General features: G+C 51.0%; 1 protein-coding gene across 5 annotated transcripts in view; it reads left to right on the top strand.

The window, feature by feature from the left end:
* ryr1b (ryanodine receptor 1b (skeletal)) overlaps positions 1-27,030 on the top strand; it is a 62,139-nt gene that overhangs the window by 3,168 nt on the left and 31,941 nt on the right. For all 5 annotated transcript variants that reach the window (XM_047035454.1, XM_047035457.1, XM_047035456.1 and 2 more), the window contains 39 exons: positions 8,233-8,352; positions 8,446-8,547; positions 11,109-11,183; positions 11,384-11,462; positions 12,797-12,909; positions 13,076-13,175; positions 13,268-13,364; positions 13,603-13,677; positions 13,896-14,052; positions 14,416-14,580; positions 14,921-15,042; positions 15,288-15,474; positions 15,655-15,790; positions 16,059-16,154; positions 16,368-16,486; positions 16,573-16,706; positions 16,801-17,042; positions 17,176-17,368; positions 17,727-17,943; positions 18,147-18,251; positions 18,515-18,618; positions 19,252-19,335; positions 19,484-19,643; positions 19,781-19,928; positions 20,941-21,146; positions 21,256-21,430; positions 21,703-21,911; positions 22,336-22,682; positions 23,043-23,172; positions 23,289-23,449; positions 23,603-23,768; positions 23,940-24,026; positions 24,295-24,521; positions 24,664-25,108; positions 25,249-25,797; positions 25,931-26,131; positions 26,229-26,340; positions 26,465-26,608; positions 26,721-26,994. In XM_047035454.1, the coding sequence (XP_046891410.1) occupies positions 8,233-8,352; positions 8,446-8,547; positions 11,109-11,183; positions 11,384-11,462; positions 12,797-12,909; positions 13,076-13,175; positions 13,268-13,364; positions 13,603-13,677; positions 13,896-14,052; positions 14,416-14,580; positions 14,921-15,042; positions 15,288-15,474; positions 15,655-15,790; positions 16,059-16,154; positions 16,368-16,486; positions 16,573-16,706; positions 16,801-17,042; positions 17,176-17,368; positions 17,727-17,943; positions 18,147-18,251; positions 18,515-18,618; positions 19,252-19,335; positions 19,484-19,643; positions 19,781-19,928; positions 20,941-21,146; positions 21,256-21,430; positions 21,703-21,911; positions 22,336-22,682; positions 23,043-23,172; positions 23,289-23,449; positions 23,603-23,768; positions 23,940-24,026; positions 24,295-24,521; positions 24,664-25,108; positions 25,249-25,797; positions 25,931-26,131; positions 26,229-26,340; positions 26,465-26,608; positions 26,721-26,994 (6,563 nt within the window). The remainder of the gene's footprint in view (positions 1-8,232; positions 8,353-8,445; positions 8,548-11,108; positions 11,184-11,383; positions 11,463-12,796; positions 12,910-13,075; positions 13,176-13,267; positions 13,365-13,602; positions 13,678-13,895; positions 14,053-14,415; positions 14,581-14,920; positions 15,043-15,287; positions 15,475-15,654; positions 15,791-16,058; positions 16,155-16,367; positions 16,487-16,572; positions 16,707-16,800; positions 17,043-17,175; positions 17,369-17,726; positions 17,944-18,146; positions 18,252-18,514; positions 18,619-19,251; positions 19,336-19,483; positions 19,644-19,780; positions 19,929-20,940; positions 21,147-21,255; positions 21,431-21,702; positions 21,912-22,335; positions 22,683-23,042; positions 23,173-23,288; positions 23,450-23,602; positions 23,769-23,939; positions 24,027-24,294; positions 24,522-24,663; positions 25,109-25,248; positions 25,798-25,930; positions 26,132-26,228; positions 26,341-26,464; positions 26,609-26,720; positions 26,995-27,030) is intronic.

The following is a 27,030-nucleotide window of genomic DNA, read 5'->3' as shown; positions in this document are numbered from 1 at the left end:
AGTTACAGGTCCAGCAATACAAGCACACGTGGATTACCAAACAAGACCGAATTCCTGTCAGGTCAATGGGGTCAGCTCAGACATTAACACTGCTGGCCTTCTTAGATAATAGAACCATAAACAATCCTGTTTTCTTCTGTCTGACTGGCCAGAGTGGGAAAGTGTAAATTGTGAGGTCACATCCTGTGCATAGTTCTACCGGAGAGTAGCCTTAGAACTCAGATCAAAAGGCAAGGCATTCTGCAGGAGAGTTGGGGGATAAAAAAACAACAACATTGCAACAGCCTGTCAGGGAAAGGTTGTTGGTGATGGTGGGATAATTATGTGCACTGGTGGGGCATCCCTGAGCAGGGCATTGCATTGTCTGGTCTGACTGCAGGATGAGTGACAGTGTGATCTCAGTTAGGGGTCCTCAGTCATCGGACAGGAAGAGGGGGACAGAGTCTGCTTCCTGGCTGGCAGACTCTGATCTTTCCCTTCAGACAGACAGGCCTATCATCACTAATGAGGGGATTGTGAAAACGCTGGTGTCAATCCTCCTCTGTCTTCCTCTCCTTGTGAGAATGATCTGGAAACAGAGGGAGCTGAGGGAGGATGAGAAAGGAGGGAGGAAGAAAGAGGGGGGGAGGAGAGAGGAGGGAGGAGGAGAGAGGAGGGAGGAAGAGGGGGGGGGGGGAGAGGAGGGAGGAGGAGAGAGGAGGGAGGGAGGGGGGGGAGGAGAGAGGAGGAGATAGGAGGGAGGAAGAGAGAGGAGGAAAGAGGAGGGTGGAGGAGAGAGGGAGGTTCCATGCTGCTCTAGCACTCAGTGTTCTTCAGAACTGTGGAAGACTATTCTGCCTTTTTAATAGTGTTAGATCAATTCAGTTCAACCCCAGACGAAGCAAAGGGGATTGCTATGCATACTGTACATCTTCACCAGAGATTTTCATCTTCGTTCTCCTTTTTACAAAAGCTCTCAAACTGTAGACGGCTTACTCAGCAGTGCCAGTGAATTGAAATGTCGCGAAATTATACAACAACCTGTCAGTTGAATAACTCAAACAGTACAATGGCTTATCTGAGAGTGCTGTGGTTTGTCTATGTTAGGTTCTGTTTGCGCTCTGGCTTATTCATGATGTCTGTATTCAGACCGACCAGGTGTACAAGGTAATAGCATTACTGTCTGTTATCCTGCATCTAAAACACCTAGCGAGTTTGACAGTTTGCCCACATGTCCGGTCTGAGACACTTAGCTTAGCTCGCAAGAGGGTCTCCTAGCTTGCTGTAGTTAGAGTCTGGATTACCCTGTACAACTGCCAGTGAGGACAAACATGAAGGCTAGCTGTAATTCTCTTTTCCTGTTTAAGGAATAAAAGCTGTGTCATTGTTTTGCAATGGCTTAGACAGTATTGGTGTGAAACAGGAGAGTTAGAAGGGCTGTTCAGATTCCAATCCATAGCAGCAGTTTCTTTTTATAGTTTACCACTATAAGCTCACACACTCAAGGGGGAGAGAGAAGGAGAGCCAGTGTCCTACTTGCTGGCATCCATTGGGAGGGAATGTGTGTGTGTGTGTGTATATGTGTGGGTGTGTGAAAAGGATACACAGTGTTTCTGAGGGATTGTTCTGATTGGCGTCAACTAAATCCTATTGCTAGGCTTGAAGGTCTCTTTCAACATCACTGGCTGTGATAACGTGTCTGACATTCACAAAGCGTCATTAGAACACGTCGCTGCCACAGCCCGGTCCTTCCCTGCAAAACTCTGATAATTACTCACACCACTGTTCCTGTCACACACCCATTTCGTCTAGCCAACAATCAAAAATGATTTATAAATGAATATAAATACATTTTCTGGATACATTAATTTCTCTACTCCGGAGAGACAAGAATGTTTACTCGCAACGAAATGCGCGTGCGAAGAAATCTACGACATTCATTATTATTGCGTGACACACATGCGGCGTTCACAGAATACCCGCTGGTGTGTGTGGCTGTCCATATTAAACAAAGACGGTTCGTCTAAGAGTTTCCTAATGAGGAGAAAGAAGAGTAGAGTTGAGGAGAGGAGTAAAGAGGAGAGGATGGGAGAGGAGGGCAGAGGATCGGGGACAAGCAAGGAAGAGAGGAGGAGGAGGAGGGTGGAAGAGGATGGGAGAGGAGGGCAGAGGATGGGAGAGGAGGGCAGAGGATGGGAGAGGAGGGCAGAGGATGGGAGAGGAGGGCAGAGGATGGGAGAGGAGGGCAGAGGATGGGAGAGGAGGGCAGAGGATGGGAGAGGAGGGCAGAGGATCGAGGACAAGCAAGGAGGAGAGGAGGAGGAGGAGGGTGGAAGAGGATGGGAGAGGTGTTGGGACAGTGCGAGCATGCCCAGGCTTATGAAGTGCTGAGCCCTAGAGATGAACACATCCACACTGATCGTCGACAAGGCACCTGTTAGCCTGTTGGCCTTATTTGAACACCACGGTGACATGGCTACAGCTTACACAATAAACAGGTGGCTCTGTAGCCAGGCCGCCCAGTTGATCCCTACTAAGTCTCTCCCATCCACAAAGTCATGTCGCTTGGTAACGGAGATCCTACCCATGGTGTGGACAATTCGTCCTCTGCAAAACCATTACCCTGTGTCAACAAGGCCATGAGCTATGTGTGTTTGTGGGCGGGGAGTGAATGGGGTTAGGGTTAGGGTTAGGGTTTTGCTTCGGTTTTTTCTAGGTTCGGTTTGCGATCCATGAAAGATTTCAGTTTGTTTTGTGAGATGAAAGCGCTGTAATGGATTCACTTTGGGTCTTTTGTGTCAATCGCCTGCTCGGAGTGAAAAACAAGGTCCGTTCTGAGTTTGTTGGTTCCAAGTTTGTGATGGATGAGGGTGAATCATCATTTCAGCCCCGCTGGAATCATTTATTGATAAAGGCGTTTCCTCAGATGTGTGCCAGTAGCAGTTCCTGTCAGCCGCTGACATCCTCTCACCTGTGGTGATCTGTGTGAAGTTTCTAATAACGGAGGTGTTTAAGAGGAGGTTATTATTATGTTTGATGGAATAGGAGCTAGATGAGCCATCCTCTGCCTGTAGCCTAGCTACTACAGTGCCTCATTTAAATTCAGAACCTCAGCTGAATTCAAGATTCAATGTAGTCTAATTACTTTTACCATTGTAGCCTAGCTGTTTTGCATTAGCTGTGGGCAACTGTGAGGATATAAAATCGCTTGTCTTTCCTTTTAAAGCATTTCTAGTGTGTTCTTCAACGGATTGCATAGTTTTAAACGGTACGCCACCGCAAACCATACATTTATATAGGTGTTTGTGCAACCCAAATGTATTATATCAACTCTTGCTGATCATTTGGCTTATATTCAAATGGAAATGCCTATCTGGAAATTCTGTTTTTTTCCATCTGTTTGGTTGAGAGGGACTTAGCTTGTATGTTTCAGTGTTTCAGTGTGGATCTGTCTGCGATCAGTGACACAGGTTTGTGGTCCTATTGAAAAGGTTCTCCGAAGGCGTTCTCCAAGAGATCCTCCTGACTATCTGCAGGTCAGCAGAAGAGGGGAATGTGAGAGTGACAGGTGCAACCACCAGAAATAGACTCTGAGTAGTACGGCTGGCCCAGAAAGCAGAGGAAGGGGAGGGGGGGGGGTTCGGGGGTGGAAGGAGATTGGGGAAAAGGGACAGAAGAGAAATAATATACTCTATTAAGGTTTTGATGAAAGAGGTAGACAGATAAATAAGAAGGCTTCTGGAGAAAGAGAGAGAGAGAGAGAGAGAGAGAGAGAGAGAGAGAGAGAGAGAGAGAGAGAGAGAAGAGAGAGAGAGAGAGAGAGAGAGAGAGGAGGTGTAGGAACCTTTTAAACTCTTCAAAAGTCTTGCCAATTGCTTTCAGTATGGGACTTTCTTACATTAGTATTATATAGTATTTAATATTAAATGCAGTGTCTGGTTTGTAGGATCTGCAGTACTTAGCCTGGCTACACCCCTTGGCTTGGCTGCTGTGCTTGAAGTATTAACTGACACCATGCTACAAAGTTCCCCAATCGCATAACTGTTTGCGCTGCACTGATGTAAGAGGAGTAAAGCGGTTCTTTAAAGATGGTATTTCAGGGGTTAGAGGGGTGGCAAACCTCTCCCCCTGCTGCTCTCCTCTCAGGTAGCAGTCAGACCTCCCACCTACCTTTCAGGTGACATTTTAGAGACCCAGCCATCATCCAGAATGATACAGAGATAGAGAGGGGGGAGAGAAGGGGGGAGTGTGTGTGTGTGTGTGAGAGAGAGGGAGAGAGAGAGAGAGAGAGAGGGAGAGAGAGAGAGAGAGAGAGAGAGAGAGAGAGAGAGAGAGAGAGAGAGAGAGAGGGAGGATGCAGTAATATTCCCTTTTTATCTGTCTCAGTGGGTGGGGGGGGGGGATGGGGGGGACGGGGGACAGGGGTGGGGGGGGGACGGGGGATGGGGGTGGGGGGGGGGACGGGGGTGGGGGGGGACGGGGGTGGACAAAAGCCTCTACAAAGGGTTTCCCCCACCCACTACCCCCCGCCGGCCCCCTCCAACCTCCTGGTCCATATTGACCATCCGTCCTCCACCCCCCGTTGGCTGTCCCTCCTTCACTCTGTGTCGGCCAGGCTGCGGTCGATGCTGGACCGGGGGTTGGCCCCCACTCTGATCGGGGCGGCTGCCAAAGGCTGGAGCCCCACTTGAGGTTTGCTGCAGTTGTCTGACACATTTAGATACGGGTGTTTATGTGAGATACACATTCAAAAAACTAATAGTAAAAAAATAAATCTATATTTGTTTATGTATTGTAACATAAATCGATGCTTAAGTCTCTGGATTTATTGGGCCACGGTTTGGGGTCCAGCTGATCCGCAGTATATCAAAATATAATATTGTACTATCTGAAGAACTTTCTGGAGCCTGGTCCTGTGTCGGCCCTCTTGTCGACCTTGCCCACCGTCCTTCCACACAACGCTGCGATTGTCATTCGTATCACAAACTCTGTCTGTCCTACATAAGGAATTATGTCGCCTCTATAAACGGAGCTGGGGTGGTTGTTGCTGAAAGGGCGCCTGCTGGTTCTCCTGGTGCCAGCAGAGCATCATGGGAAGACTCTGGGGGTATACCCCTCTCCCCCCCCCCCCCCCCCCATTCATCTCTGCTGTGAAATGTTGAAATGTTCCCAGGGGTCTTGGGCATCCTGGTTACTGATGATAAACAACCAGGTTCTCCTGTACACAGAGCCTGGGGCGGGCACACTAGTGTGTTTCTGGGTGCGAGGGTGTGTATGGGGGATGTGGGTGCGTATTCGACAAAGGATATCGGTGTGTATGTTCATTTGAAACTCTGTCAAATTGAAACGTAATTGGTATCCCCCTTCCATCTCACCCCAAATACCCACACGCTCAAGTTCTTGCACCGCCTGCTCCTAGTATGGGCTGGCTGTAACTTGACACCACCCACCCAGACAGCTAACCACGATGTGAATACACCATGTAGAAAAGAAGTTCAATAGGTCAGAAGTCTGACTCTTTGTCCAAAGCCTTCTGTCTCTCCGCACGTCTTACCTGTCTTTAACTGATGTGGCCTGTGACATTAACACATTAACACCTCGCGGGGTGGGATTCAAACGAAGCCAGGCCCGTCTTTCGTTTGCCAGGCTAGCTCTATTAATACCAGGGTGAGTTAAGCCTCCAGGTTTGAGGGCTCTCGGATTTTCAGGTGCGTGTCCACGATGAGCCTGGCACTGCATGACTCGGGAGGACACTGCGGCTTTCACGTTTACATTTAGTCATTTAGCTCTTATCCAAAACGACTTACAGTAAGTACAGGGACATTTTCCCTGAGGCAAGTAGGGTGAAGTGCCTTACCCAAGGACATAACATCATTTTGCATGGCTGGGAATCGAACACGCAACCTTCTGATTACTAGCCCGATTCCCTAACCGCTCAGCCACCTGACGCCTTACTTTTGTAACGACAACACAAAAAAGAGTTTGGGATTTTGCTTTGGAACAGTGGCTTTCTCTGTCACCTCAGGCTTATGTCAATCCATGTTCAATGTCCCGGGGTTTCGGTTACTGTATATTGTGTGCATAGAGATTAGAGACGGTGCTGCATGGAGAGATATGGGTTTACATTGGTGTCTGAATCGCAGTTTGAGATTTATCATTAAATGTCATTCCGTAGCTACCCTTTTGTCTCTTATCCAAAATGGGATTTGTTGACTAATTCATTATCCTGTATAACCACAAGCCTGATATCCCTGACTCTGTCTCCCTGTCTTTTCTGCTAATACAACTCTGCTGAGGTAACTGAAGCCAGTCAAGTTTGCAGTATGAGTGTGTGGGTGTGTAGATCTTCTCTGAAGAGCTGAGTGGCTAGCCAGGCTACACAGTACTGCAGCTCTGGTGTGTGAGTGTGTGTGTGTGTGAGTTTGTGTGTGTGTGTGTGTACTGTGTACTATCCTCCGTGTCATTTGATCATCCTGGCTGAACTGGACTGTGAGTCACATAGCGTCAGTCTGCTTTTAGACCACAAACAGCCTCATCCCCATATCAGGGTCTACTTCCAGACTACAGCTGCACTGTACTCAAAACAGACCCAGTTCAGCCCAGTTCAGCCCAGTTTAGCCATGTTCATCCCAGTTTAGTTCATGAAGTCCAGCTCATTTCACGCTTCCTCAGCCCAGCGCAGCCCTAAGCGGCAGCTTAGGTCAGCTGAGCCAACCTCAGTTCCGGTTTCTGTGAATGCCTTCTCTCCTCTATATCACTTTGGTTACTTTTCGCAGTTTGACTGTTTTTTTCCTGATGAACAATGACTAATGAGGGATGGGAGGGGGGCAGAGCAGAGTCCATCACTCCTGTGTGGTTGTCCCAGCCAGCAGTGTCGGTGAAGAGGAGAAAGTGGGAAGGCTGTGCAGCGTGAAGTGGCTGGATCACATGCAGTATGTTGAGGTTCTTGTTAGCACAGAGGAGCCAAAGCCACTTGACAAACCATGACTCATTTTTTGTAACTGCGAGATCCATCACAACATGGAGAGGGAATTCAAAATATCGACAAGTTAGATGAGAAGAAAAATGATAAAGACTCGGGTTGGATGAACTCAGTAAGTGAGGTGAACTTGAAGGGATGGATTGTGGCAAGGCTGCCAGAGCCTGAAAAGGTGGAGAGGAGGAAGGTTGTTCCTCTTTCCACTGAGAGGGGGGGGGGGGGAGAGGAAAGGACAGAGGAGACAGTTCTAGGCTGAGGCAAGATAAATGATACGCTAACTAAAGGAAGAGGAGACTCTGTTAAGCCCCGGGAACAGAGATGGCTTATGGGTAGAGGGGAGGGCATGTGTTGTGAGGTCTCTGGCCGACATCCCTTTTCAGCCTGAAAACTTTGACTCTGTCCCCTTAGCATGACATCAGACCAACTGTCACTCATCCAAAACAGCAGGTCAGGACCTAGAACTGCTGACTGAGCCGAGAGAGAGAGAGAGGAAGGACAGAGAGAGAGGAAGGAGAGAGAGACAGAGACAGAGAGAGAGAGGACAGAGAAAGAGAGAGAGAGGACAGAGAGAGAGAGAGAGAGAGAGAGAGAGAGAGAGAGAGAGAGAGAGAGAGAGAGAGGAAGGAGAGAGAGAGGAAGGAGAGAGAGAGAAAAGAGAGAGAGGAAGGAGAGAGAGAGGAAGAAGAGAGAGGAAGGAGAGATAGAAAATATGGAGAATTTTGAGGAGAAAGAATTTAAGAGGAGCGAGGAAGGAAGAAAGAGGAAGAATGTTAGCAAAAAGATGAAGACAGAGAGAGCGAGGGGGAGGGAGATGGATAGACTTACATAATGAGTGAGTGGAGAGAGCAGCTGGGAATGCTCTGTGTCAGGTGTGGGTTCGTGAGGGGAGCGGGAGGGGGTGTTTATCAGTGAATTTACACCCATCTCTGGCAGGCCTGTGGCATTAACAGGGAGCCACAAATGACTGACTGTTAGCATTCTGCTTGCTTCATTTCTCTGTCACTGTTATTAGTGCCACCCCATTGTGAGGGGAGTCAAATGGCTGAGCGGTTAGGGTTTGTATGATTAGGGAATCGGGCTGGTAATCAGAAGGCTGCTGGTTCGATTCCCGGCTGTGCCAAATGACGTTGTGTCCTTGGGCAAGGCATTTCACCCTACTTGCCTCGAGGGGAATGTCCCAGTACTTACTGTAAGTCGCTCTGGATAAAAGCGTCTGCTAAATGACTAAATGTAAAATGTAAATGTGTGTGTTTCTCTTCCTGGGGTGTGTACAGGATGACCAGATAGTGCTGCAGTGCACTGCGACTGTTCTGAAGGAGCAGATCAAACTATGCCTTTCCTGCGAGGGCTTTGGGAATCGTCTCTGCTTCCTGGAAACCACTTCCAACGCCCAGGTATGAGCACTGCCCGTAAACAGCCCTCACCCCCGCGACTCCCCCCACTCACCCAGGTGCTTAACCCCCCCATCATGGGGCTCTCTTCCCCAGAATGTGCCCCCAGACCTGGCCATCTGTGCCTTCATCCTGGAGCAGTCTCTGTCAGTGCGTGCCCTGCAGGAAATGCTGGCCAACACCGTGGAGATGAACGAGGTAAGCACAGACGGATGGATGTTCGGATGGATGGATGGATAGATTGGTAGATGCATGGATTGATGGATGATGGATTGATGGATAAATGGATAACTGTAAACTGGATGGATGGATGCATAGATGGATGAATGGATGCAGAGAGTGATGGTGGGAGGGTTACCTGGATGGAAGGATGAATATGATAGAGGGGTGAGATCTGACCCCCTCCTCTCCTCTAAGCCCCGCCCCCTCCCCTCCTCTAAGCCCGCCCCCTCCTCTAAGCCCCGCCCCCTACCCCCATTCTAATGCTTGTCCTTCCTGCCATGAGATATAAAAGATCATTTTGTTCAAAGAAGCATGGCTTGTGAAACGTTGGGACTTTTCTTGGCTTTTCTGTGGTTTCAGGTTTGTTTTGGTACATTAACGAGCAGAGACACAAGCCATATTGTTCGATAAGAACAATCTAAGAAAAAAAAATCTTCCTGTCATGTTAGCTCTCACAGAAAAGACCTTGTTTTCTTACTGGTACAGTATGTTTCCATCGCCTCCCGTTTTCGGAGAAAAACTCCATACGACACTTGTTATAAAGAAGAAGCATCATACAACTCCAGACCACAAAGTCACTTTAACTTTTGTTTCTTTCTTTGCCACTCCCACCCCCCTCTCTCCCTGCCAACCAGGCAGTCGATTTGGACAAATGGGTATGTCTTTGCACATGTCTCATATCCTGTAACTTGTTTCCCAAAGCAGAGCCCCCCCCCACACCCTCTCCTTTCACCTCATACACTTGTTGACACAGTGGCGCTGTCTTCCACCTGTCTGTGTCTTCACAGTAGGACCCCCACCTGGGTATAAACAATACAGAGAGCCTTTAGTATAACATTCTAATAGACATAGCAGTGCTCGCACTTCTCTAGTAACTTACTGTCACCAATTGCAGCTTTTACAAGCTCCTTTACTGCAGCCTTTACTCATTCAGTCATCTACATGTCCATTCAGTCACTCCATTCAACTGTATTTCATGCATCACCACTGACACCTCTATTAACCCCTCCCCTGCCTGTCATAATGGCATGGTTCCCTACCTCTGGTCACTTGTGTTCACTTGGATTAACCTCACGTTCTCACGTTCTCACTTCCTCATTCCGTCTCCAACGTTCTCTAATCACCCACTTAGCTCACGTCTGTTCCCCCCCCTCCCCTACCAGAGCCATGTCAGAACCAACCCAAGTTCATCCCAACCTGATGCTCTGACAATAGAGATGTGTTTCATCCATTTACGATAGAGAGGCTTGGCTGGATAAACATGTACTCAGCAGAGGTGTGGGTGTAATCAGAGTATGGCAGCTACATTAGCATGTTATCAGGAGGGCGTTTTCACATAGCCTCAGTCCTGAGGGACAGATCCTGGGGCTTTGGGCTAGAGCCTGGCCTTTCCAGCGGAAGGCAGAGGATGAGAATAGCATGGCATGTAGCCCAGCGGAGAGTCCCTCCCGCCTGCGTCAGGGCAGGGGTTGGGCGGGGGCGCGCGGGGGGAGGGGGGGGGGGGGTACAACCTGACACCCCATCAGAGTGCTGGCTTGGCCTAGCCTGTCCCCCAACTAGTCCACCACCAGCTCCCCCTGGTCCCTCAGCCCTTCTCTCCCCCCCTCCCCTGTCCTACCGTCCCCGCAGCCTCTCGGCCCTTCAGCTGTCCCATCAAAGGCCGGTGCTAATGTCGCCCAGGGCTAATGGATCAGTCCTGCTCCTTGACACACGTGCCCTGGCCCTATTCCAGTGGGTTAAGGTTTACTTAACCCCACGACCTGAAGCCTGATCATAATCATACTGGTGTCTGGTGCTGGTGATGATTATTCTGGCTAACTATACTGTAACTACAACCATAATTCTTTTTTTTTGTTTTGTTTGAAACCTTGCTGGATGTTGAGAAAAGGTAGGATGATTACATGTGATGTTTGTGTGTTTCCTCCATGCCAGATGTAATCGGTGGCGATGACTGGATATGAATGGCATTGTTTTTGTTGTTGCTACTGTTGACTTTGTGTCTTTTTCGGTTGGTGTTTGGTGACATTAACATGCTATTTGTGAATGTTATCGGTCTGTGTGCAATGAAGAAAATGTTCAATCTCCGTTTGAACAGTCTCTCTTCTTTGTTCTGGTGCACTTGGTTGGTATTTGTTGGTCTTGTGGTTGGTGTTTTGTATGTTCTCACTCCACAGAGCTCAGCTCCGTGGAAAGGAGGTGGAGAGGAGATCCTACTCTGAACCCTTCTCCTCCTCCCTCCCATTCTCCTCCTCCTCCTCTTCTTCTCCTCCTCCCTCCTCTTCTACTCTTCCTCCCTCCCCTCCTCCTCCCTCCCCTTCTCCCTCCCCTTTTCCTCCCTCCCCTTCTCCTCCCTCCCCCCTTCTCCCTCCCCTCCTCCTCCTCCCTCCTCCTCCTCCCTCCTCCTCCTCTTCCCTCCCCCTCCCTTCTCCTCCTCCTCCCTCCCCTCCTCCTTCTTCTGGGAGGCTTCACTGGCCTCTATAGCCGGTTGTGTCAGTCAAGTCAGTTAAGCTTGTGTGCTGGTTTCTGTCCCTCTCTAGTCGTCCCAGGGTGGGGGCCACCGAACCCTGCTGTATGGCCACGCCATCCTCCTCAGACACTACCACTCCAGCATGGTGAGACCACGCTCTATCTCAGTCTCTCTCTTTCCATCTCTTTCTCAGTGTCTCTATTTCTCAGTCTCTCTCCCTTTCTATCTCTCTCACTTACTCTTTCCATCTCTCTCTGTATATCTGTCTCATGTCCCCTACCTCAGTAGTTAGCGGGGCATGATATGGTGTGGTATCAACCTGGTGTTGTGATCTCCTCTCCACAGTATCTGAGCTGTCTGACCACATCACGCTCACTCACTGACAAGCTGGCCTTCGACGTGGGCTTACAGGAAGACTCCATAGGTGCAGTATGGACTGTTAAGACACACGGGTTAGGGTTAAGGGTTAGCCAGCACACATGTTCACGGGAAATACAGACCTTTGATGCCAGTTAGGTGCTTTCAATTTGATCCTATTTGCTCGCATCTTCAATCATCTGAAGAACACATACAGATGTAACTAAAGAGGGGAATGTAATTTGGGGGGAAATTGTGGTGTGCTGGCGTCGGTTGCACATGAGTCTATTTAAAAAATAAATATATATATCACCTCTAAACCTATTGTTTAAACTAATATCAAACATCCAAACATTTAGAGAATTTTGATGGTGGACTTAGCTGTACTTACATTTTACAACTGATATTTCTGTATATTTGTCTGACCCAGCCGGCCGCTCTCGAATAGCTCTCGTACGGTGGCCGACATGTGCAAACGCCCTGCAAATAGAAGAAAACATCTTTATTAATTTGACAACACATGCGCGCATTAAGCAAACTTTCTGCAGAAACGCCCTGCAAATACACACAACACAACTAAATACATGAACGCGCTGCAAATATAGAAATGCGCTGCGAAAAGGAAAGCACACAAACCCCCTAAAAAAAATGCAACCAAACAAACTCTGCATCCAGATTTCACAACGGAAGTGCTCCAGGCCTCTAGGGGGAGCGCTAAATCGAACCGCTTAATTTTCGACCCCACAGAGCGAGAGAGAGAGAGACCAGATGAGAAGCTTCTTTTAGAAACGAACTTATAAAATAGGCCTACTGTAAAATAGGAGGGCCAAATGTTAAAATGAATCCTAACTTTTTTATGTCGCCTCTTTACTTCACTTTTGGTCCCGTTTCCAAAACAAACCTCTCATCTGCTCTAACCGTTTTCAACTCCTCCCTCTACTGCCATCGGCATCCAAAGTAATGTGACCTGCTAGTGCTATCGAAACTGTGAGTAGGGAAATCTGCCTCGCGCTTCTAGTGTAATCCACTCCAATCCTTTGGATACTGAATGGCATTGATTGCTCTACATGTCCATCATTTGATACCCCTCTCGTGGTTTATTGCTTTAATAGTTTAATCAGTCCCACCACAATACTAGCTAAACAGCTCAAATACAGGGAAAACAAAGCTGACCAAAAGCTAATACTAGCTAGCTAGCCTAATACCTCGCTAGCTATTCAGAACAAAAAGCACATTTTGACACCGACACCATGTAGGTTAGTGCAAAAATTGAGGGACTCTTTAGGATGGTAAAATAAAAATAAAAATCGACATAATAATTAAAATTAAAAAAATGAGAGAGAACTTGGGTTCATCCCATTAGAATATATTTGTGCTGATTTCACGTGTGTGTTCCACCAGGTGAGGCGTGCTGGTGGACAATCCACCCAGCGTCTAAGCAGAGGTCGGAGGGTGAGAAGGTCAGGGTAGGAGATGACCTGATCCTGGTCAGTGTTTCATCTGAAAGATACCTGGTAAGGGTCCATCTCTCTCTTCCATGTCAAGGCTAAGTGAAGACCTGGAGAGTTTGCTAAGCATCCTCTATCTGTCTCTCTGTATGGGCTTCTCTCTTTATCCCTCTTTCTCCCTCCTTCCCCCTTCTCTTTCCCCCTCTGGCTCCTCCACTCCCTCCATCAACAGCACCTGTCGTACGCCAGTGGAGATCTGATGGTGGACGCCTCCTTCATGCAGACTCTGTGGAACATGAACCCAGTGTGCTCTGGGTGCGAGCTGGCCGAGGGTACGGCATAAGACCTCATTCTGGTCATCCACCACACACGTTCACATACGTGGTACATGTATGTGTTACTCGCGTGTTTTCTTTTCTTCCAGGGTTTCTGACCGGAGGTCATGTTCTCAGGCTGTTCCATGGACACATGGACGAGTGCCTCGCCATCTCCACGCCGGAGGAAGGAGAAGAGAACCGCAGGTGAGCAGCGAAGGCCGCATCGCCCCACCCCCCCCTGCGTCCCACCCTGTCCTCCGTCTGTACCCTCTCTGTCTCTGTCTCTCTCTCTCTCTCTCTGTCTCTCTCTGTCTCTCTCTCTCTCCCCTCCCCCTCTCTCTCTCTCTCTACCCTTCTCACCTTTACGTCACTCGGGTTAGTTCAGTTTGCATGCTGTGCCTTGGTGTTATTGACAGCAGCGCTCCCCTGGCTGTGTGTGCAGGATGGCCCACTATGAAGGTGGTGCAGTGTGCAGCCAGGCCCGATCCCTCTGGAGGCTGGAGCCACTGAGAATCAGGTGAGAGTCTCCTCTATTTCACCTCTAGGTGAGATGCTCTCTCTCTCTCTCTCTCTCTCTCTCTGTCTCTCTCTCTCTCTCTCTCTCTACTTCTTTCTCTCGCTCTTGCTCTCTCTTTTTCTTGTTTTCCCTTCTCTGTCTCTCTCTCGTTTTTTCTCTCTCTCTCTTCTTTTGACTTTGTACCTCTGGTGAAGTTTGACCCTTCCCTGTGCCCGTAGCTGGAGCGGCAGCCACATGAAGTGGGGCCAGTCGTTCCGAGTGCGCCACATCACCACGGGCCGGTACCTGTGTCTGGACGAGGAGAAGGGCCTCATGGTGGTGGACCCCGAGAAGGCCAACACCAAACTCTCCGCCTTCTGTTTCCGAGTGACAAAGGTCAGAAACGTCTGAAGGACAAGATCTCAACTCTTTTAAATAAATGGTCAATAGTTACCACAATTATATTTTCCCCACATCATCCCTCCCTTCTTCCATCCCTCCAACCATCCCTCCTTCCCTCTAACCATCCCTCCAACCATCCCTCCCTCCCTCCTTCCCTCTAACCATCCCTCCAACCATCCCTCCCTCCTTCCCTCCATCCCTCTAACCATCCCTCCAACCCCATCCCTTCAACCATACCTCCTTCCCTCCCTACCTCCATCCCTCTAACCCTCCCTCCAACCATCCCTCCTTCCATCCCTCCATCCCTCCAACCATCCCTCCAACTATCCCTCCATCCCGCCTGGTTTCCCTGAGCAGGAGAAGGTGGAGGGGGCTAAGAAGCGTGATGTGGAGGGGATGGGCATCCCTGAGATCAAGTACGGGGAGTCCATGTGCTTCGTCCAGCACGTCTCCACGGGGCTTTGGCTCACCTACGCCTCCCTGGATGCCAAGGCGGCCCGGCTGGGCTTCATGAAGAGGAGGGTAGGCATTTAGACATTTAGCTTTTATCTTTATCTTTTTGACTTACACTTAAGTACAGGGACATTCCCCCCCGAGGCAAGTAGGGTGAAGTGCCTTCCCCAAAGACACAATTTCATTTTGCACGGCCGGGAATCGAACCAGCAACCTTTGGATTACTAGCCCAATTCCCTAACCGCTCAGCCACCTGACTCCAGGCTGGCTCAACCAGTATCTCACCGGCTCAGTTCACGCTAGAACTGGGATTGGGTCAATTGAAATCGAAATCTGTATCTTAACACTGTAGAACTTGTTGGAGACTTTGAGTGATACACAGATAGATGCGTGTATTTTGTGTGCCCAGGGTATACTGCACCAGGAGGGCCACATGGACGACGCCCTGTCCCTGACCCGCTGCCAGATCGAGGAGTCCCAGGCAGCTCGTATGATCTACAGCACTCTGGGCCTCTTCACCCAGTTCATCAAGTATGACCAGCATCTGTTCAGCATCAACATCCAGAGTTTTGCTTTAAGAACCACATAATCATCGATAAAGGCTCTCATGTTTTTAGTGTTGACCCACTGGTGTCTGTCTGTGTGTGTGTGTGTGTGTATGTGGTCACTGTGTGTGTGTATGTGGTGACTGTGTGTGTGTATGTGGTGACTGTGTGTGTGTGTATGTGGTGACTGTGTGTGTGTATGTGGTGACTGTGTGTGTGTGTATCCTCCAGGGGTCTGGACTCTCTGAGTGGGAAGAACAAAGCCCCCGGGCCCCCCTCCTTGCCCCTGGACTCGGTGGTCCTCTCCCTGCAGGACCTCATCTTCTACTTCCGCCCTCCGGAGGAGGAGCTGGAGCACGAGGAGAAGCAGACCAAGCTGCGCTCCCTCCGCAACCGCCAGAACCTCTTCCAAGAGGAGGCATGCTGCCAGCGCCACTCAACACACACACACCCACGAATGAACACGTTCTAATCACACAGATTCTCCCTTCACCCCCATTGGCCTGTTTCAGAGAGTCCCGTTTTAACACTGAACGAGAAGTGAACTGGTCGTGCTTCCGCTACATGAGCGCCCCTTCCTCTTCTTTGTCGTTCTCAGGGGATGATCTCCATCGTGCTGGAGTGTATCGACCGTCTGAACGTGTACAACACCGCCGCCCACTTCTCTGAGTTTGCTGGGGAGGAGGCTGCAGAGTCGTGGAAGGAGATCGTCAACCTTCTCTATGAGCTGCTGGGTAGGATGGCCTTAACCGTCCGGGTCACTACAGCCTACACTGTTACAACTGTGGATTTGTATAGCTCAGCGGTCCTGTTTTTGCTGCCAACTGCAGATTAACTGTAGATTAAGAGTTTACAGGTTCAAATCCCCCATGGACGTGACTGGATAAAAGAGTCTGCTAAACAAATGCGTTATTATCGTTATCGAACAATGCACGTGAATGAAGAGCTGGATGGGAGCGTTGATCGTCTAGTTCTGTCTGTCTCTGCTCCTCCTCCTTCCAGCCTCTCTCATCAGAGGCAACCGCTCGAACTGTGCGTTGTTCTGTGACAACCTGGACTGGCTGGTCAGCAAACTGGACCGACTGGAGGCGTCCTCTGGTATGTAGAGTGAAGACTCTCTCCAGTCCACACCACAATGTACACCATAACTGATTCTCAATCTAAATGCTGAATCCAAAGTAAAAACTTGTTATTGTAAATTTAGATAGTAGATTTCTTTATTTATTATTGTATATTTTTTTCTATTTTTTTTTTTACAAACTTGACCTCCTCGTACCAGGGTCCTTGACAGAATCCTCTTTGTTCTCTCAGGCATCCTGGAGGTTCTGTACTGCGTTCTGATTGAGAGTCCAGAGGTTCTGAACATCATCCAGGAGAACCACATCAAATCCATCATCTCCCTCCTGGACAAACACGGACGCAACCATAAGGTCAGCGCGTTGACACAGCGACCCACCGACTGTGGTGTGACACCGGTAAAAGCCCCTCCTCTCATGCCTGCGTCGTCATCTTCCAGGTGTTGGACGTCTTGCGCTCTCTCTGTGTGTGTAACGGCGTTGCTGTGAGGTCCAATCAGAACCTCATCACAGAGAACCTACTTCCTGGCAGAGACCTCCTGCTACAGACTAACATCGTCAACTATGTAACCAGGTAGGATTCCCATACGTGACCTTTGACCTTGATATCATATGTCTGCCGCTGACCATGGTCACTGAGGGGGGTGTTCTCTCTCTGCTGTCTCTAGCGTGAGACCCAACATCTTTCTGGGCACGTGCGAGGGCTCCACACAGTACAAGAAGTGGTACTTTGAGATGATGGTGGACCACGTGGAGCCCTTCGTGACCGCCCAGGCCACTCACCTCCGCGTGGGCTGGGCCCTGACCGAGGGCTACAGCCCCTACCCTGGAGGTGGGGAGGGCTGGGGAGGCAACGGTGTTGGAGACGACCTCTACTCCTACGGCTTCGACGGACAGAACCTGTGGTCGGGTAAGCTATGCCCGGGTGATGATTCCCCCCCCCCCCCCCCCCCCCCCCCCAGCTGAGTGTTTCTGTAACATCCTGGTCCTCGGGTTTGCCCTGTATCCCTGACGTCCTCCTGGCGTCCTCTCTGCCCCTCCAGGACACGTCCCCCGCCAGGTGGCCTCGCCCAATCAGCACGCCCTGGCCGCTGATGACGTCGTCAGCTGCTGCCTGGATCTGAGCGTGCCCAGTATCTCCTTCCGTATCAACGGACACCCGGTGCAGGGCATGTTTGAGAACTTCAACGTGGACGGCCTCTTCTTCCCTGTCATCAGCTTTTCGGCCGGAGTCAAGTAAGCTGTCAGGGCGCTAGACAACATGGTGGATAGACTTGGCACAGCGGGATAGACTTGGCACAACAGAAATCCTTGTTTTTTCTAATCCAAGTTTACAATGCAGGATGAAATTGAAGTAGGATGGACTCGGTTCAGCAATCTGTAGTCAGGGAGGACAATGAACGATACACCTAATTGTTTATTGGAGGTATTTACAATGATAAACAGTGGTGACATAGTCAATAGGAGACTGATGGAAGAGGGAAGAGAGAATTGGCCTCTGCCCATGTTTTCTTATTGCCTAGCTTAAAGAGCTTTGGAGATCACTAAGATCTTCCCCCCGTGAGATAACCACTGCTGTGTTCTTTTGCTCCAGAGCTCGCTTCCTGTTGGGCGGTCGTCATGGAGACTTCAAGTTCCTGCCCCCCCCGGGCTACGCCCCGTGCTACGAGGCCCTGCTGCCCAAAGACAGGATGCGCATCGAGCCCATCAAGGAGTACAAGCACGACTTTGACGGCATTCGCAACCTGCTGGGTCCAACCCAGTCTCTCACACACACCTCCTTCACTCCCTGCCCCGTGGACACCATCCAGGTACCGCTTGGAGTTAACGTAGGAGAGCCTCAAACCCTTAACGCATCCCCGCCCCATAACCCCGCCCCTAACCCCTGTCCCCACCCCTAACCCCATCCCTAACCCCGCCCCTATACGTGCTGTCGTCAGTCACGTGCTGCCGTCTCAGTGATCCTGTAGTCCATGAGCGTCTGTCCCTCTGACTTCCTGCCTGTGCTCCTCAGATCGTTCTGCCTCCACACCTGGAGAGGATCCGTGAGAAGCTGGCGGAGAACATCCACGAGCTGTGGGCCGTCACCCGCATCGAGCAGGGCTGGACCTACGGCGTAGTGAGTCTACACACACCATGACTGTAGCACTTTAACCCCAGGAAAAGGAGAAGACCCAGTACTGATCAATTGAGGGGGTGGTAACAAGGTTTTGAAATAGCAAGACTGTAGCAACCTTTCCACCGAAGCTAGTATCATGATAATAATAATCAGATTTGACGCACCTATCAACATTGAGGACTGTATTTCTGACAAAATACAATACATATTACTTTAGGATGACAAGAAAATACAGCTGATTTCAAGTTCCGTCCCTTTCACAGTTCAGAGATGACAACAAGAAGCTCCACCCCTGCCTGGTGGACTTCATGAGCCTTCCAGAACCTGAGAGGAACTACAACCTGCAGATGTCTGCGGAGACACTGAAGTAAGAGCGTGCTCTGTGGGGACTTCCTGTCTGTGGAGACTTCTTGTCTGTGGGGACTTCCTGTCGGTGGGGACTTCCTGTCTGTGGAGACTTCTTGTCTGTGGGGACTTCCTGTCTGTGGGGACTTCCTGTTTGAAGCACAGCAGCTAGGTCAGAAAGATGGCTAGGGTGCTAGCCAAAGACGGGTAGTCTGTAGTACTTTATTGTATTTAATAGAACTGTATTTTTTCCTAAGGGCAATTCAGATCTCACAGCAGCCCCAATAACATTTGGTGATCAGAAGGATCAATTAAAAAAAGTACATAGTAAATTCACAGTATTTCTGACAACAGTATTTCAAACAAAGAGCATGGTTTATCTTCTTCAGAATGTCTGGTGACTGAAAGGCCACCGACCAGCTCTATGTGCAGTTTCAATAATGTACGCTTGCAGGAAAGACCTCCTGAAGCGTTCTGTTGGGCACCGTGGCAGAACAAGTCTGTTACTGAATGTGCTCCTGTGCTCAGCCAGAATGTTCCGTAGTGGGTGTGCAGTGTTGTCCAATGTCCAATAGTGTGGCCTCCTTTCTAGTCAGTTAGCTTGAAACACTGCCAATGGTTCTAGGCAGTAATACTTGTCACTGTGGTGCTGCAGGACTCTGCTAGCCCTTGGGTGCCATGTGGGGATGGGAGATGAGAAGGCAGAGGAGAACCTGAAGAAGATCAAGCTGCCCAAGACGTGAGTGTTTCAGCCGAGTCTATCTGGGCGCCCAATATCAGGCTCTTGTTCAGAGCTTCCTGTATGTTCTTCTGAAAAACAACAAACATTGTCCTGCCAATCAGTGTCTGTACTTGGTCTGTGCGCCCCGCCCCCTCCACCCCCACAGCTATGTGATGACCAACGGGTTCAAGCCCGCCCCGTTAGACCTGAACCACGTCAAACTGACGCCCAACCAGAACCAGCTGGTAGAGAAGCTGGCAGAAAACGGGCACAATGTGTGGGCAAGGGACCGGGTGCGACAGGGGTGGACCTACAGCATTGTTCAGGTACCTTTCAACCCATTCCCTCCATATAAATCTGTAATATCAGAATCAATAGAACAACCATAACTACCACCAAATTCCATAAAATAGCATTGTCGTCATAGTTACTAGTGCATTGCTGTTCTGTGCTCTTATTCAAGGACATCATGAATAAGCGGAACCCTCGTCTGGTGCCTTACGTCCTGCTGGACGAGAAAACCAAGAAGACCAATCGAGACAGCGTCAACAACGCTGTGCGCACTCTGATTGGCTACGGGTACAACATCGAGCCTCCAGACCAGGAGATCAGTAAGTTTCTGTGTTGCCTTTGTGGAACGCTCACATTCAGGCCAGGGTCTCCTCACCCTGCTACTGAGGCCCCTCTGCTGGTGGAGCACATGTTGACGTTGCCCATCTGCTTGGTTGCGTCATGTTCTATTGAATGAACTTAGAGGTGGTTGGACCATCTTTCTGGAAAAACCAACAGCCTGAAAAAATATGATCTGATCCTCCTCCCCCCACCTGCCTGTCTCCTCCCCCACCTGCCTGTCTCCTCCCCCACCTGTCTGTCTCCTCCCCCACCTGCCTGTCTCCTCCCCCCACCTGTCTGTCTCCTCCCCCCACCTGCCTGTCTCCTCCCCCACCCGCCTGTCTCTCCCCCCACCTGTCTGTCTCCTCCCCCACCCGCCTGTCTCTCCCCCACCTGTCTGTCTCCTCCCCCCACCTGCCTGTCTCCTCCCCCACCCGCCTGTCTCTCCCCCCACCTGTCTGTCTCCTCCCCCACCCGCCTGTCTCTCCCCCACCTGTCTGTCTCCTCCCCCACCCGCCTGTCTCTCCCCCACCTGTCTGTCTCTCCCCCACCTGCCTGTCTCTCCCCCACCTGTCTGTCTCTCCCCCCACCTGCCTGTCTCTCCCCCCACCTGTCTGTCTCTCCCCCCACCTGTCTGTCTCTCCCCCCACCTGCCTGTCTCTCCCCCCACCTGCCTGTCTCTCCCCCCACCTGTCTGTCTCTCCCCCCACCTGCCTGTCTCTCCCTCCACCTGTCTGTCTCTCCCCCCACCTGCCTGTCTCTCCCCCCACCTGTCTGTCTCTCCCCCCACCTGCCTGTCTACTCCCCCCACCTGCCTGTCTCCTCCCACACCTGCCTGTCTCCTCCCCCCACCTGCCTGTCTCCTCCCCCACCTGCCTGTCTCCTCCCCCCACCTGTCTGTCTCTCCCCCCACCTGCCTGTCTCCTCCCCCACCTGCCTGTCTCTCCCCCCACCTGCCTGTCTATCCCCCACCTGCCTGTCTCTCCCCCACCCGCCTGTCTCTCCCCCCAGGCGGCCACGGAGACGACAACACCAGGGGGGACAAGGTGCGCATCTTCAGGGCGGAGAAGTCGTACGCCGTGACCCAGGGGAAGTGGTACTTTGAGTTTGAGGCGGTGACCACGGGGGAGATGAGGGTGGGCTGGGCCAGGCCCAACGTCCGGGCTGACACGGAGCTGGGAGCGGATGAGCTCGCCTACGTCTTCAACGGCAACAAGGTTGGTTCCCTCGGCCCAGCGGGGGGCGAGATGGATCTCACGTACCATACTGTTAATGACCCTGAGGCTTGGTTGTGACCTTTGACCTGTCCCTGTCCCCCCCACCCAGGCTCAGCGCTGGCATGTGGGCAACGAGCCGTTTGGCCGTCAGTGGTTGTCGGGCGACGTGGTTGGCTGCATGATCGACCTGACTGAGCAGAACATCATGTTCACCCTGAACGGGGAGATGTTGATCAGTGACTCGGGCTCAGACATGGCCTTCAAGGACATCGAGATCGAAGAGGGTAGGAGATAAACACTACTCAGTGTTCATTGGAATACTGTGGTGACACTTTTTCAGGCTTAGTTCTAATCACATTCTACAATCTAATTATAAAGTTCCAAAAAACAGCACGGAAACCGGAGCAAGGTTTGAAGCACAGAAATGTAATTACTGAAGAATGGAAATCGAAGAGCGAGCAGGCTCCCTCGGGAGAGATTACCACCGTGTCTTTGTAGTTACTTCCTGTTTGGTCATCATGAGGTGAACCGCTAACACTGGTCCCTTTTTCTCCAGGCTTCATCCCTGTGTGTACGCTGGGCCTGTCCCAGGTGGGCAGGATCAACCTGGGACAGAACGTTAGCAGCCTGCGCTACTTTGCCATCTGTGGACTGCAGGAGGGCTTTGAACCCTTCGCCATCAACATGAAGAGGGACATCACCATGTGGTTCAGCAAGAGCCTGCCCCAGTTCATCCCTGTGCCCACAGACCACCACCACATTGAGGTACTGGGTGTTATGGGTGGGGGGGAAAATTGATTCACATTTGAATCGCGATTCTGTCTTATAGCGATTCACATCAATTCACAAATGTATAATTTATTTAAAAATTTTTATGTTTGTTAAAAAAAAAATTATGATTAAAAAAACATTTTGGATAAAAAATTGTGAATCGATTTTTAATTGTTTCGTGACCCCAAGAATCTATTTGAATCGAATCGTGAGGTACCAAAAGATTCCCACCCCTACTGGTTATCACACACAGAGAGACAGCATGTAACTTAGCTTGGAAACACTGAGGTTTGAATCAGTCCAAAAAAAATCAAGACTTAAAGACGATTAAAGAACAAAATCCAAATCCTTTATACGTAATATGCATTTCATTTCTGACCTCGTTTTTTGACTGGTCAAACTCTCTCTGTCCCTCCAGGTGTCCCGTGTGGACGGCACAGTGGACAGCGCCCCCTGTCTGAAGCTCACCCACAAGACCTACGGCTCCCAGAACGCCAACACCGACATGCTGTTCCTCCGACTGAGCATGCCCGTAGAGTTCCACGAAACGTTCAAAATCACGGCGGGCGCCACGCCCCTTACCCGCGCCCTCACCATCCCCGAGGACGAGGTGCTGGAGGTGGAGCCCGACTCGGAGTTCGAGGTTCTGAAAAAGTCCGCCAGCCGGAAGGAGCAGGAGGAGAAGGAGCCTTCTGTGGCCAAGGAGGTGGCGGGAAGCTCCGAGACCGAGAAGGACAACGTCTCGGAGAAGGGGAAGAAGAAAGGGTAGGCTACAGTCGCACCCGCGTGGAGAGGAAAGGCTCAAATAGAAAAAAAAGCAGTAACGGTCTGAGGTGTAGCTGGGGGAGTGTAGCTGGACGTGAGCAAGTATTGTAAAACGAAAGTCTACTGTTCAGAGACGGATAAGAATGACATTTACATTTATGCATTTAGCAGACGCTTTTATCCAAAGCGACTTCCAAGAGAGAGCTTTACAAAAGAGCATAGGTCACTGATCATCAACAACGAGGTAGTCCCAAACATTGCAAGCAGCCAAAACATGAAGCATACATGGTGACATGTGACAAGGGCAAACGTTGTGTTTAGTGGGTGGAGATCATTGTGATGTCTGTGTCCGGCCCCTAGGTTGTTCTCCAGGGCTAAGAAGGCAGCCATGTCCACACAGACCCCCGCCCCCCCGGCCGTGCCTCGCCTGGTGGAGGACGTGGTCCCTGACGTCTGGGATGACCCCGAAATCATCCTCAACACCACCACGGTGAGCTCAGCGTCTTCAGCCCACCCCCGTCTGATCCAACCTCATTTAGATCTATTTGATTCTAGCCATGAATCTCTAGACTGCGTCTCTAATCGGCCCGAGTGTTCTGTGTGCAGTATTTCTACTCGGTGAGGATCTTTGCTGGCCAGGAGCCTAGTGGTGTGTGGGTGGGTTGGGTGACACCCGACTATCACCAGTACGACCCGGGCTTTGACCTCTCCAAAGTGCGTAATGTCACCGTTACCGTGGGCGACGACCAGGGCAACATCCACGACAGGTCAGTCTCTTCACATGGAGGAATCCCAATTCGATTTGTGGTCATTTGATGTTTACCCAGACCCAGTTTTAAGACAGAACAATGTTCTCTTGTACATAGTGTGTGTTCCATGTCCATGTTTGACCATTTGTTCCCTTTGCCTCCTACCTACAGCATGAAGCATAGTAACTGCTACATGGTTTGGGGCGGAGATATTGGCAACAGCTCCCAGCAGGCACGCTTTAATCAGGAGGACCTCGTGGTTGGCTGTCTGGTCGACCTGGCAACCGGTCTCATGACATTCACAGCCAATGGGAAGGAGATCAATGCTTTTTACCAGGTGAGGCAGGCGGAGCGTATGTGTGTGTGTGTGAGAGAATACCTGCGTAGTGTGTTAGAAATGTTTCTAAGTGTAGGTGTCGCTCTGTGGAGGAGGGCATGGGGTAAAGGGTAGTTTTGTGAATGTGTACGTTTGTGTAGGAGTAAGTAAGTTCTAAGTTCTGTGTTCCAGGTGGAGCCCAACACCAAGCTGTTCCCCGCCGTGTTCCTCCAGCCCACCAGTCAGAACCTGATGCAGCTGGAGCTGGGGAAGCTCAAGGTCAGAGCCCTCCTACTCCACTGCACCTGCCTCTGTCTCTAAGCTCTGCCTTTGTAACTGTTGCCTTTTGATCTGAAAACGATCTGATTCTCTGTGTCTTTTGTTTCACTTTCATATGAAATCCGTACTACTTTTAGTGGCCACTTCTTATAGTTCTCCCTCCCTCCCTGTCTCTCTTTCTCTCCTTCGCACCTCTCTCTCTCCCTCTCTCTCTCTGTCTCTCTCTCTCTTTGTCTCCTCTTTTCCCTGTCATTCTTTCATGCTCTAGAACATCATGCCCATCTCGGCGGCCATGTTCCGCAGCGAGCGTAAGAACCCGGTTCCCCAGTGCCCGCCCCGCCTGGACGTCCAGATGCTGACCCCAGTGATCTGGAGCCGCATGCCCAACCACTTCCTGAACCCGGAGGTGGGCAGGGTGAGCGAGAGGCTGGGCTGGATGGTGGAGTGCATCGAGCCCCTCATCATGATGGCTCTGCACATCCCTGAGGAGAACAGGTCAGAGGTCAACCTGGGGCAGCTGGGGGGGGGGTCAGTGGGATGGGGGGACAAGGAGCCAATGAGAAACAGACTAACGGTTCCAAAGACACAAGTAAAAGGACCTATATTACCATAGCGTTTCTCCTGTCGTCTCCACCAGGTGTATAGACATCCTGGAGCTGTCGGAGCAGAAGGACCTGATGAAGTTCCACTTCCACACCCTCATGCTGTACTGTGCCGTGTGCGCGCTGGGTAACAACCGCGTGGCCCACGCCCTCTGCAGCCACGTGGACGAATCCCAGCTCTTCTACGCCATCGAGAACACCTACCTGCCCGGGCCCCTCCGCGGGGGCTATTACGACCTGCTCATCAGCATCCACCTGGAGTCTGCCAAGCGGGCGCGCCTGGGCACCAACAGGGAGTTCATAGTGCCCATGACAACGGAGACCCTCAGCATCACCCTGTACCCCGACGCTGAGAAGGCCCATGCCCTTCCCGGGGTGGGGCTCACCACCTGCCTACGGCCCAAACTTCACTTCTCCCCCATCAACTTTGTAGGCACGGACCTTGATCTCTACACTCTTAGTCCCATCTTCCCCCTACAGGTAAGCGTTCATCTCACTTTGTGACTTGGAAATCAAAAGTGTGTGGCTGTAACTGAATTAGTTTGAGAATGAGACTCGCTTCGTTAGAGAAGGTCACTTCTGTAATGTACATGGTGCTGTCGTGTGTCCCCCCCCCCCAGGAGCTGAAAACCCAAGCCATCAGCATGTTGACCGAGGCTGTGCTGGATGGCAGTCAGGCCATGCGGGATCCAGTAGGGGGCAGCGTGGAGTTCCACTTTGTCCCCATTCTGAAGCTCATCAGCACCCTGCTGATCATGGGTATCTTCAACGACGAAGACACCATGCATATCCTGAAAATGATAGACCCCAACGTGTTTGGAGCCAAGAAAGAGGAGGGTGAGGGAGAGGGGGAAGAAGCCACGTCTAAAGAGGGGGGGGAGGAGGTGAAGGAGGAGGAGGAGGGAGAAGAAGAGGAGGAGGAGGTTGATCTTGAGGATGAAGGAATGGGAGAGGAGGAGGAAGAGGAGGAGCTGAAAGACCTGGAGAAAGAGGAGGGTGACGTGGAGTCTGAACCTGAGGTAGGGGGAGAGGTAGAAGCCAAAGTGGACGGAGAGAAGGCAGAGGAAGAGAAGGAAGGCGAGGCAGTTGAGGCAGAAGTGAAAGAAGAGGAGGAAGGCCTGGAAGAGGGATTACTGCAGATGACGATGCCAGAGTCTGTCAAACTACAGGTCGGTCAGCCATCTTAAAAGGCATCTACTGGTAAAAACCCCCCCCCTCAAAATAGGCTCTTAATTTACATCTGTCTTTCGCTCTCTCTTTCTCCCTCTCTCTCTGTTTTTCTCTCCATCTTTCCTCCCGTAGATGTGTACTCTGCTACAGTACTTCTGTGACTGCGAGCTGAGACACAGAGTGGAGGCGATCGTTGCCTACTCCGACCAGTTTGTGTTCGCCATCCAGAGCAACCAGCGCGTACGCTACAACGACCTCATGAGAGCGTTCACCATGAGCGCCGCCGAGACTGCGCGCAAGACGCGCGAGTTCCGCTCCCCGCCACAGGAGCAGGTAGGCCCAATGCGGGCTTGGGGCGTCAGCAAGTGAGGGGGGGGGGGGCGTGTCATTGCGTTGAGTCGATTGACACTCCAAACCCGTGTTTCTCCAGGTCGTCTTGCTGACCAACTTCAAGAACGGGCCTGATGAGGAGGACTGTCCCGTCCCCGAGGAAGTCCGTGACACTCTGATAGAGTTCCACCATGACATCTTGCTCCACTGTGGTCAGTTTGGACACATTCCAGGGGAATGGGTGTGGATTTTGGGGATGTTCTTATGGAGTCAACATGAAATGTTGTCCACGATACGGACCTGATAAGTGCCTCTTCTCTCCTCCCTCTGCTCCAGGTGTGAACATAGAGCAAGAGGAGGAGGAGGAAGAGGTGGACACCTCCCTCAGGGGCCGGCTCGTCAGCCTGGTGGATAAGGTCAAGAACCTCCGCCAGAAGAAGGAAGTGGAGGAGCCCGAGGAAGAGGAGGAGGTCAAACCTAGTAAGAGAATTCAAACCAATCTCATATCCTTCACGTGCTGTCGCGTCGTCGCGGTTCAACATCCTAAAAAAAATCCAGCCATCTCTGAAGGATCTCCTCTCCTTCTCCTCAGGGACCCTCCAGGAGCTCATCTCCCACACCATGATCCACTGGGCCCAGGAAGCCTTCATCCAGAACCCGGAGCTGGTGCGGATGATGTTCAGCCTTCTCCACCGGCAGTACGACGGGCTGGGGGAGCTGATCCGAGCCCTGCCCAAGGCCTACATCATCAACGCCGTGTCGGTCCAGGACACCATGGACCTGCTGGAGTGTCTGGGACAGATCCGCTCCCTGCTCATCGTCCAGATGGGCCCTGAGGAAGAGAGGCTGATGATCCAGAGCATCGGGTGGGTGGAATAGAGAGGTTGTTGATTGGTGATTTA

The sequence above is a fragment of the Hypomesus transpacificus genome, chromosome 15, assembly GCF_021917145.1.
Source record: "Hypomesus transpacificus isolate Combined female chromosome 15, fHypTra1, whole genome shotgun sequence".
NCBI classification, from domain to species: domain Eukaryota; kingdom Metazoa; phylum Chordata; class Actinopteri; order Osmeriformes; family Osmeridae; genus Hypomesus; species Hypomesus transpacificus.
Note: the sequence above shows the minus strand (reverse complement) of the source record. Positions and strands in the feature narration are given on the sequence as shown.